The following is a 10,981-nucleotide window of genomic DNA, read 5'->3' as shown; positions in this document are numbered from 1 at the left end:
CCGAAACCGGTTTGGCTCAGTGGATAGAGCGTCGGCCTGCGGATTCAAGGGTCCCAGGTTCGATTCCAGTCAAGGGCATGTACCTTAGTTGCGGGCACATCCCCTGTAGCGGGTGTGCAAGAGGCAGCTGATCGATGTTTCTCTCTCATCGATGTTTCTAACTCTCTATCCCTCTCTCTTCCTCTCTGTAAAAAATCAATAAAATATATATTTTAAAAAAAACAGCAATCAATGAGGTTCTAATATATGTTAAATGAGAATAAAGCTATTGTGAGTTCATGCAGAAGTGGATATTATTCTTAAAAATGGTATAAAGTTTAATGGTGTCAAAAGCAGTATAGTAAATGACCATTATTAAACATAGTATTAAAAGTATAATTTCCATAAAGGACCTCTGCAATATCATACCAAGGACTTCTCAAAAATGTTATTTAAGAATAGTCATAGAGATATTAATTACAGCGCAGGGAATATAGTCAATAATATTGTCGTAACTAAGGAGGGAGTCAGGTGAGTATTTGAAATATCAGTGGGATCACTCTGTGAAGTAAATGATTGTACAACCACTATGCTGTACATCTGAAATTATAACAGAATAATACTGAATATAAACTGTAGTTCAAAAATAAGAAGAAATCATCAAAGATTTATTTTTGCTTAGCCCAGACCAAATTTCTGAAGAAAGCAATGAATGCTTCCTATTTCTGAGAAACCCAAGGCTTTCTGAAACATTTAAAACTTTAGTACCCATCTTTTTTTTTTTTTTCTATGTATCATCCCTTGTCAACAAAACCCTTCTGCAGGCTTGCTCAGCTAAATAAGATATACCTAGCTACCTCGTGGTTACTTGCAGCCTACCTCAGTTCGAACTCAATCAAGATTCATCCATTTACTTTCTTTTCAAACAGATTTATTCAGAAATGGGCAGGAGAAAAAAGATAATGGACAAAAGGAGGGAATATGTTCCTGACATTTCACAGTAAATCTGGGCAAGTTTGAAGCAAAATTATTACCTAATAATGTTGCCTCTTCACTGGAATGCAAGCCCAATGTGAAAGGAGACTACATTGATATCACAATGTTAACCCAAGAGTAAACAAATGGCTTTTTCCTTTTCTTGTGAAAGCAAGTAATTCTATCCTCCACTTAAACTCTTATACTGATATTTTGATAATGATATATCTACATCTTTAATTACTGCAATCATATAGCATTTCTTAAAGGTACTATAAAAAGTAATAGACAGAAAGGAAAATGGAAACTTAGAAAAATATTTTAAAAGGATGAGGTCATATACTGAACACCTAAGTAAAGACCTCTCTTATTTGTTAGAAGAGACAAATTTAGAATAACATTTCCACACTGCTAACATTCAGCACAGTATAACTTAATCAGAATTTCCCCTGGTCATTTATTTTCACTAATCTCTAAGTCCCAGAAAATATGTAATTTGATTGATAATTTAGTTGTGTAATTTTTAATATTAACTATTCTACTGGTTTCTGAATATTTTTAATAGTTCAGATTTAAAGACTGAAAATATAATTTGAACTGGCCCTAAGAATAACCAGGAAACAATTTCCAACATAGGAGAAAACCAATGGGACAGAATACAGTCCTATTCTTTCCTCCTTAACTTTAAGATTCACTTGTAATTTAAAGACACTGCAAGATAAAATCTTATCGTTATCTGTCATCAACTGCTTATAGACTGCCCAGTACTGAACTTGAAATTCATCAGAGGTTATGTGAGAAATATAAGATACCACCACTGCCCTAACCCCGTGGTTGGCAAACTGCGGCTCGCGAGCCACATGTGGCTCTTTGGCCCCTTGAGTGTGGCTCTTACACAAATACCACGGCCTGGGCGAGTCTATTTTGAAGAAGTGGCATTAGAAGAAGTTTAAGTTTAAAAAAAAATGGCTCTCAAAAAGACATTTCAATCATTGTACTGTTGATATTTGGCTCTGTTGACTAATGAGTTTGCTGACCACTGCTTTGGCTCAGTGGATAGAGCGTCGGCCTGCAGACTCAAGGGTCCAAGGTTTGATTCCAATCAAGGGCATGTACCTTGGCTGCGGACACATCTCCAGTAGAGGGTGTGCAGGAGGCAGCTGATCGATGATTCTCTCTCATTGATGTTTCTAACTCTTTCTCCCTCTCCCTCTCCCTTCTTCTCTGTAAAATATCAATAATTTTTTTTAAAAAAAGATACCACCACTGACTCTAAAGAGTTTATAGTTGGCTTGAGGGAAACAAAAGCGAAATTAAGTAGCAATTAAACTCTGCTTCATTAGATAGCTATTGCAAGTACATTCATGTTCAAAGATCAAAGGTAGAAGCAGTATATTTCAACTGGTTTTGTCAGAATAAACCTTCACAGAAAAGACAAGACTTTGCACTAATCTGGAAGAGAGGGATTTTAAAAGTAGGTAACAGTTTCAGGCTGGTTAACCTGAAAGGCTCTTGGACTTTTGACATCACTTTGGCCTCAAAGGCCAGGAGTAGAGAGACTGAGGATTTCAACAGCTTAAAATATGATAGTTGGGCAATAGAAGTAAAGTGGTTAACCAGATGTGTGGAGCCGTGGGATGTTTGCCAGTGACTGTGAAGAAAGTGGTTTGTAATCTGGAAATCATTAAAAATTTATTGTGGCAGATTCTCTTGTGGCTTGACTTTCAATCCTGGGTTTTCTACTCCTTAACTCTTTCTCCGGCCTTCCTTTCCCTAGCTGCAAAATGAGGATGGGAGAATTTTTCTTATCTTCCAAAAAGAATCAATATGAGACTCAAAAGCAAGTGAGCATGAAATGTTTTGGAAGCTGCAAAACTTTAAGAATGTTTTAATTCATATTACATTACTCTGTAGTGTTATGACTAAATTCGTATTGCTTTGACAAACAGTAATTCACTCCAGCTTCTCCAGATATCAGTGTCATATTATGGATTGTTTTATTATAGCTTGGTACAAAAATATCACTGTGTCATTCTTTATTACCTGGACACAGTGCAGGTAAGGCAACTGGCTTCCCTTTAAATAGCTCTGCTTCCTAATGGTACTTGGTGCTGTCATTCTTAACTGCAGGGAGTCTTAGATTATTCACAATCCTATGTGTCTTTGCACAAGACCCACATCAGAGATGCCTAGACAAGAGCCAGACATGGGCCATGGGCCAGAATGATTTCAATGAGAACCCAGGTTAAGTTACAGAGTGCTTCCTGATTAGGTTGGGCAATTCAACAGCCCACTTCTAGTGGGGATTTTCTATTACCTGTTTGCCAGCTGTAAAAAAAAATTGTTTTCTTTATATTCTGCAAACAATGCATGTTAAGTTTGTGCAGAATGGCAATGAGGTGAAGCATGATAGCTATAAGAGTGTCAAGAGGAACTGGAAATAACATCTCATGACCCTTCTGTGATCTTAACATTTAGTGCCAAAACTAATTCATATGTTCACTTATATTTAAAATAGGTTATTTGGAACTCACCCAAACACACACTCACACACATTAAAATTCAATAATCTATGTCATCAAACTTTTTTTTTCTTTTGCCTCCCAAAGTCTTATTTATTATACTGTGGTTTATTTCCTATGGTTATGTTGAATTTAATCATCCACGATTTTTAGTCACATTTTTGAGGTCTTGTCTTATGCACATTAGTGAGGTTTAACTGTTGTCTGTAGATGCATCCTAATCTCTAAAAAGTCAATGTAATAAATTGGTAGGCTGTTTTTCCAGATTACCACTCCCCAGAGCATGAAGGATTGCATTAGCTGAGTCAGATAGGATGCCGATTGTGTCAGGAGGCTATGCAGCAGAGAGACCTTCCCGTTCAGCTTCCCACAAAGTGAGACCAAACCTCTCAGCCTTCCTTGACTAGAGAATTTCTTAAGTTTCCTTCCAGACTAGATGTCCTAAAGACCTATGACACCTCCTCTTTAGTCAGCAATGGAGGTGATGTCCTGCCAAGGAAGATGAGTAGAAGAGTTTAATAAAATTCCCCAAGGTCACCAGGGACAAGGAAAAGAATTTTGTTCCATGACTGGTTTCTGATTGCCATTATATTCACTGGCTGCCTTTGCTGAACTACTGTGAGGACAGGGTCTTGAGAACAATCCAAGCGAGTATGTCTAGTAAGAGGTTCATGAAAGAAAGCCAGCGTGCTATTCAATATCATAGCCATGCATGCCATGGATTGAGAACTGTAAAAGACTTGGCCATTAAACCTTCAGTGTTCCATCTACTTCCACAGATAACAGAGAGAGTGAGGTGAGGCAGAGAAATCTGGATGTTAGCTTACCCCCTCAGATTTAGGGACTCACTCCAGACCAGAGCAGGCCTGCTACTGATCGTGAAGTCAGATGGTTCCAGAAGTGTGTGTGTCTGAGTCACCTTTCCCTTACATGAACTTGTCTGAGTGAAGACAGAGTGAGTGCTGTCTTGCTGCCAAATTGATTCAAATCTCTTGACCAAACTTCATGATGAGCCCCTCAAACCCATCAGCCTCCCACAGCTTCCCCAAACTGGGTCAATGTACACACCTGGCTGAGGAGCCATCGCTAGAGCAGGCTGGGTCTCCCTGGCCTTGCTGTCACCCTCGCACACCTCCCCCTACCCCAGGGGAAGAACATACCTCTTCCAATTCAGCAGTGTACTGAACTGCAGAAAGCAAGGTATCATCTGGCAGGGCAATAGGCTTGCTAAACTACAAGTATAAGATTTCCAGTAAGCAGACTTGATTTGCCAGCCTATTCCTGCCACTGGGTTAAAGTGGAAGTGCAGTCACTTAAACCGTATTATCTTGCCTTCTAAAGCTGGCTGAAGTTCAAAGAAAATAAACTAATTTGAGAAACCTAGAACGGCCCGCCTGCAAGGAGGAGAGGTAGGGTTTTCAGTGCCGCGCAGTTCTGATCGGGGCTTACATTTCTTGATAACACATTCGAGTTACGGAGGTTGATACATTTTTCCAAAGTCAAACCTCCTGCTACTTTGGTTCCAGTCCTCCCCTTTAGATGGGGATGAGGTGCACCTCCTAGGGGACTCTGCTCCCCAGAAGCTGGTCTTCGCCAGCCCTGGCTAGCCCCAAAGATGAAATCTCCGCGCGATTGCCCCTCTGCTGCAGCTCCATCCACGCGGCGCCAAGTTACCACATGCTCCACGGATGGGGTGCACGCAACTCCTCCCAGTCACCCCCCCCCCCCTGCCCAACTCTCACTGCCCATTTCCTCCCCAAACCTCTTACCCCCCGCCTCCTCAGCCCAGGGAATTTCCCCAAGCATCCCAAAGCTTTGAGTTTCCTCCCTGGAGGAGGGGGCGAATGCCAATATAAGGGATGCGCTGGGCTTGGGGACTCCACAGTGCGCTGGACTTTCAAATCCCCGCATCTCCTCCGTGCAGAATCCGCGCCCTCCTCGCCGCTATGAGTCTCCTGCCAAGCCGCGCCGCCAGCCTCCCCGGCCCTTCTGGATGGCTGTGCTCGCTGCTCGCGCTGCTGCTGCTGCTGACGCTGCCCGGGCCCCTGGCCAGCGGTGAGTGCTCACAGCCAGGGGCGCACGGGGCAGAGCAATGCGCCCCAGCCTCTGCAGCAGCGGCTTCAGCATCGGGAGCGCAGGGAAGTGTCCCAGGCCAAGCTTGCGGGAGTTGTTTTCCCAGCAACCTGCCCCGGTGACGGTGTCTCTCTTTCTGCCCCAGCTGGTCCTTCCATGGCCATAGTGAGCGAGCTGCGCTGTGTGTGTTTAGCCGTCACCCACAAGATTCATCCCAAAATGATCAGCCACCTGGAGGTGGTCGCCGCAGGCCCAGGGTGCCCCAATGTGGAAATTATGTAAGTCTTAGTGCACTGCGGTGTCCACGGTGACCTTGGCCTGGGTCTTCAGCTCCTGTGGCTCATGGACGCATCCTTCCCCTCCCCTCCCCTCCCCCCCTTTTTTTTCCTGCAGAGCCACCTTGGTGAAGGGGAGCAAAGTCTGTCTGGACCCAGAAGCCCCTGTGGTCAAGAAAATCATCCAGAAAATCTCGAACAGGTACCTGTGGCTTTGATCTTCGTGGTTTTTAATCTTCTCTTGGAGTGTAGCCTGTTCGAGGTCCTGATTCTATGCATAGGTTTGGCTATCGCATCCCAGACCATTCTGTAAGAGGTTGTTCAAGAGAAAAGGGAAAGTTGTTCCAGAACGGTCAGGGAGAATCTTGATCACCAGTCTTCCATGTAATCGCCCAAGTGGTCGCCCAGAACTCTTGACTATGATGTATGTATTTTGTTAGCTTAGTCCGTGAGTCCACCCTTTGCTCTTTATTGATCTTAAGCTCTGTGTTTTGAAAACTAGTTGGAGTACACCAGAGTGTGGAAATTTGGTTAAATTGGTACTTTTTTTTTCCTCAACAGTGGAAAGCAGAAAAATTAAGAAAAAGGATGGTCCTTTGGAAAAACTGCCTAGTTCTTCAGCGGAGCAGTTTTCCGGGGAATCTCTGGACCCAGTGAAACCAAAACGCAAGGGCTAATTTTCTCCAATGAGTGAGGTTTCCTCATGAATCCCCCACTTGGAGAGATGGGTGGGGCGAGGGACCTATGTTTATCCTTGCAGCTTTCTGCTCATCTTATGAAGTATTTTACATAGTATTTACTACTATTCATTTTGCTGCTATTTTATCTTCTATGCTATTGAAATATTTGTTAATTGACTAAATAGTGAATCCAGAATCACTGGTTGTTACTCTTTCAAGGTGACTGGTTTATTTATAGACTATGTTCCTTAGAACATTATTGAAAAGGCTGTAGCTTTAATAGGTGAATGATCTTTCTTTAGAATGCTATGTATGAAGATATTCTGTAATCCCCAGTCTTCTCATGAAATTGTAACTATTTAGAATTAGTTCTTGAAGTTAGATAATTTCCTTACTCTTTATTCTGGGATCCTATTTCAATTATATGCATTAGAAAGCTGGGCGCATCATACAGCTATCAGTGTGGAATATATTTCCTTATTTAGAATTTTGAAATTTTGAAATTCTATAAGGAGTAATATATTATTTTCCTATAACTTTAGACATTTGATGTCTTCTTAGTATGGCATAATGTCATGACTTACTCATTAAGCTTTGACTTTTATATTGTATTTATTAACTATTTTATTATGAGTACTATAATTTTAATCACTAAATAGTTGCTTTGGATGAAGAAGCTAGGAAATAGGTAAATTCCTTATTGATAGTTTCTTTATGAATACATTGTTTTAGTATTTTTAAGAATAAGGCAAACTTAATCATCTGTATTTTGAAATTTTTGAAAATATATCTGAACTATTTGAATATAAACTCATCATTTAGTTTTCAAAAAATATACAGCTCTGCTAAGATTTATAGATGCTTATGTTGTATCTTTTAAGGGTTTGACAATTTTGTTATAAAGAATCATAGATGCATCACATTTACTATGTTAAAATTGTACTTTTTAACCGTGCATGTCATTGGTTTATAGAACCTTTTTATTCTTTGGAAAAAATAAAAGATTTAAAAAATTTACTCATGTTGTTTCTTCTTTCTTATACTGTTATAACATTTGTATTTTTCTTTAATTCTACCTTATTTTGAAAATTATGTTGCTCTCTGGCTATCAGAAAGAACCCTTATTTCCCAATGCCATTGCATTTGTTCAGCCTTTCCAGTTACCTCGTCACAGTACCATAGCCTCTTGGTTCTTTAGAAAACACGTTTCCTTACCTTAAATCCTTAACTGGCTTCCTATTTCCTAGGCATAAAATAAAAGTTTAGAAGGATGGCAAATTATGTTCAGTCTCATCCAACTCCTGGCTACTCCTTCAGGTTCACTTTTCCTTCCCATCTTTGCAGTCAAGTGTTTAGTTCTTTCCTGGATCCATGCTTTTGCATTTGCTAGAGCTCCAACTAGGAGTAGCTTTCATCTTCTGCCTCTAGGAGGAAGCTTATTCATCCTTCTGCACTCAGCTCAAGCAATATCTCCTTCACAAAGTTTTCCTTGACACTCCCAGCAGAATTCACAGTTTCTATTTTGATGTTTCCATAGCATCTTATAGATATTTGAATTTATTTGAATAGTGAATATTGCATTGCTTTCAGTTGTTTAGAAGTTTCCTAACCCTACTCTACTAAGGGCTCTCCCAGAACATCAACCATATTTCATTTCCCTCTGCATCTCCCATACCTGACACAGATTGGTTTAATGAATTAATAAATTATCCAGAACCTTGGGTTGCCACTATCCTAAAATCAATAACCTGGATCATGCTAAATGTTAAATAAGTTTAATTCCTTTACCCTCTTTTCTCCTTCTAGTCTATAAGCAATCCAACAAGACCTTGGCACATGCAGCCCCTCAACATATAACACCTACCTCTCCCTTTCACCTGGCTAACTCCCACTCTTCCTTTGAGGGCAGTTCACCTGTCATTTAGGGCCTCTCTGACCCTTTCCTTCACCACATCAATGCCCTTTTTACATTCTCTCATAAAAATTGGTTCTTTTCCTTTATAACATTCTGTCACCAACATGACTATAGAGTCTATGGAGACTATATATATGTGGTCATTCATTTAGTGTCTATTCCAACTTCACTATAAGCTCCATCAGGTCAAAGACAATGTTTATCATGTTTATCTCAGTTCTTAGGGCAGTGACTAGCTTATAGTAGGTGCTCAGACAGATGTACTGTCTAGGCTAAATAAGTCCCACTGTCTTTCTAGTATTAAAATGGAAATTTTATGTAAATAGCTCATTCTCAGGAAAAGCACAAAAACAACAAAAAAGGACTAATCCAATTAGTATGCCAATATCCACCCCCCAATTAAATTAATATAGTGTATATGCTTATATTGGTATGTATTTGTATATATTAGTATATGCTAATATGTCACTAGCATATTAAACTATATGTAACCTGTTATTCTACATCTTTTTATCTCCTTATACATAAAATATCAATTAGATTAATATATTTTCCTTTATTATTTATTAGCATATACACTGAGTGGCCAGATTATTATGATCTCTGAACGCTTAATAATCTGGCCACTCAGTGTATATATCCTATATAATAAAAGGCTAATATACAAATTGTCCCCTTGACCAGGAGTTCCACCAGCAGGCAGGCTAGCCAACTGCCCATTTCCCCTCCCCCTGGCCAGGCTGGCCGGACCCCACCCATGCACGAATTCATGTACCGGGCTTCTAATATATATATACTGAGTGGCCAAATTATTACGCGTTCAGAGATTATAATAATCTGGCCACTCAGTGTATATGTAGTAGAGGCCCAGTGCATGAAATTTATGCACTGGGGGGGGTGGGGGAGTAGCCCTCAGCCCAGTCTGCACCCTCTCCAATCTGGAACCCCCTTGGGAGATGTCCGACTGCCAAACCGGCAGTCTGACATCCCTCTCACAATCCGGGACTGCTGGCCCCCAACCGCTAGCCTGCCTGCCAGCCTTATCACCCCCTAACCACTCCCCTGCCAGCATGATCAATGCCTAACTGCTCCCCTGCCAGTCTGATTGCCCCAACTACCCTCCCCTGCAGGCCTGGTCACCTGCAACTGCCCTCCCCTGCAGGCCTGGTCACCCCCCAACTGCCCTTCCCTGCCAGCCTGGTCACCCCTAACTGCCTTCCCCTGCTGGCCTGGTCACCCCTAACTGTCCTCTCCTAAGGCCTGGCCCCCCCCCCAACTGCCCTCCCTCTTCTATAGGCCTGGTCCCTCCCAACTGCCCTCCCCTGCTGGCCTGGTTGCCCCCAACTCTCCTCCCCTGCTGGCCTGGTCACCCCTAACTGCCCTCCCCTGCTGGCCTTATCACCCACAACTACCCTCCCCTGCCGGCCATCTTGTGGTGGCCATCTTTGACCACATGGGGGTGGCCATCTTGTGCGAGGGTGTGAGGGTCAATCTGCATATTATCTCTTTATTATATAGGATATATAACAAACACAGAGAGAAACAGAGATAGATACAAAGATATGAAAAAACCTGAAGTGTATTCAAAGAGATGGGTTTACTGACAATTTTTTCAGCAATATATAAAGCATAAAATACCTCAAATTTTAAATATATATATTAAAATTCTGAGGTCTCTCTTTGTTATCTTAAATAGTACCTTTTTTTGTTTGAACCTATGATTTATACACAAATCATAGAGAAACACCAAAAAAAAACCCACACCAAATTATTATAAACTAGGGGCCCAGTGCACGAAATTCGTGCACTGGGGGGGGGGGGGTTCTCCTCAGCCCAGCCTGCCCCCTCTCACATACTGGGAGCCCTCAGGGGATGTCCTACTGACGGCTTATGGGGAGCGGGCCTAAACCGCAGTCTGGCCTCCCTTTGTGAGAGACAACCGGGTTGATCAGGGAAAGGCACCAGCCCCATCACCCCGCTGCTGGAGCCACTGCCAGTCACCGCAGCCACCAAGGTGTTTTCATCAACACGGACTCCAGTCCCTTCACCAAGAAAAAATGACAACTTTCTTTAGGCATTTTCAAGATGTGTCTTTCATAGAATATGACATTTCTTTCTTTTTTTTTTATCCTCACCTGAGTATATGTTTCCATTGACTTTTAGAGAATGTGAAAGAGAAAGGGAAAGACAGAGAGAAACATCAAAGTGAGAGGAATACTTAGATTGGTTGCCTCCTGCATGAGCTCTGACCTGGGCCCCAGCCAGGGAGGAGCCTGCAACTTAGGTACATGCCCTTGATCAGAATCTAACCTGGACTCTGCGGTTGGCAAACCTAGGCATTATCCACTGAGCCAAACTGTGTAGGGCAGGTTATGACATTTCTTAGCCCTCCAGCAGCAGACCTTCATTGTTCCCCCCAGGAGTGTGGTGGAAAAGCCCTAGATCACCTTTTTGGATTCTTATACCCAAGTTACTAAGAATATTACCAGTGGCATACAGGGAGCTTAGCCAATGAGCGGTCAGAAAAGGTATTTCCTCTGTAGTTCACACCTATCTCCTGTG

At 41.8% G+C, this 10,981-nt stretch overlaps 1 protein-coding gene across 1 annotated transcript; it reads left to right on the top strand.

Moving 5' to 3' along the window:
• The first annotated feature begins 5,379 nt into the window (after nucleotides 1-5,379).
• On the top strand, nucleotides 5,380-7,052 carry LOC307100400 (C-X-C motif chemokine 5-like). Its single transcript, XM_079772802.1, has 4 exons — nucleotides 5,380-5,531; nucleotides 5,695-5,827; nucleotides 5,943-6,026; nucleotides 6,386-7,052. The coding sequence occupies exons 1-4, from the start codon at nucleotides 5,423-5,425 to the stop codon at nucleotides 6,402-6,404; spliced, it is 345 nt and encodes a 114-aa protein (XP_079628928.1). The 5' UTR covers nucleotides 5,380-5,422; the 3' UTR covers nucleotides 6,405-7,052.
• Nucleotides 7,053-10,981: the final 3,929 nt, after the last annotated feature.

Source organism: Cnephaeus nilssonii (genome assembly GCF_951640355.1).
Source record: "Cnephaeus nilssonii genome assembly, chromosome: 1".
In the NCBI taxonomy this organism is placed as follows: Eukaryota; Metazoa; Chordata; class Mammalia; order Chiroptera; family Vespertilionidae; genus Cnephaeus; species Cnephaeus nilssonii.
This window is presented reverse-complemented; position numbering and strand designations above follow the sequence as displayed.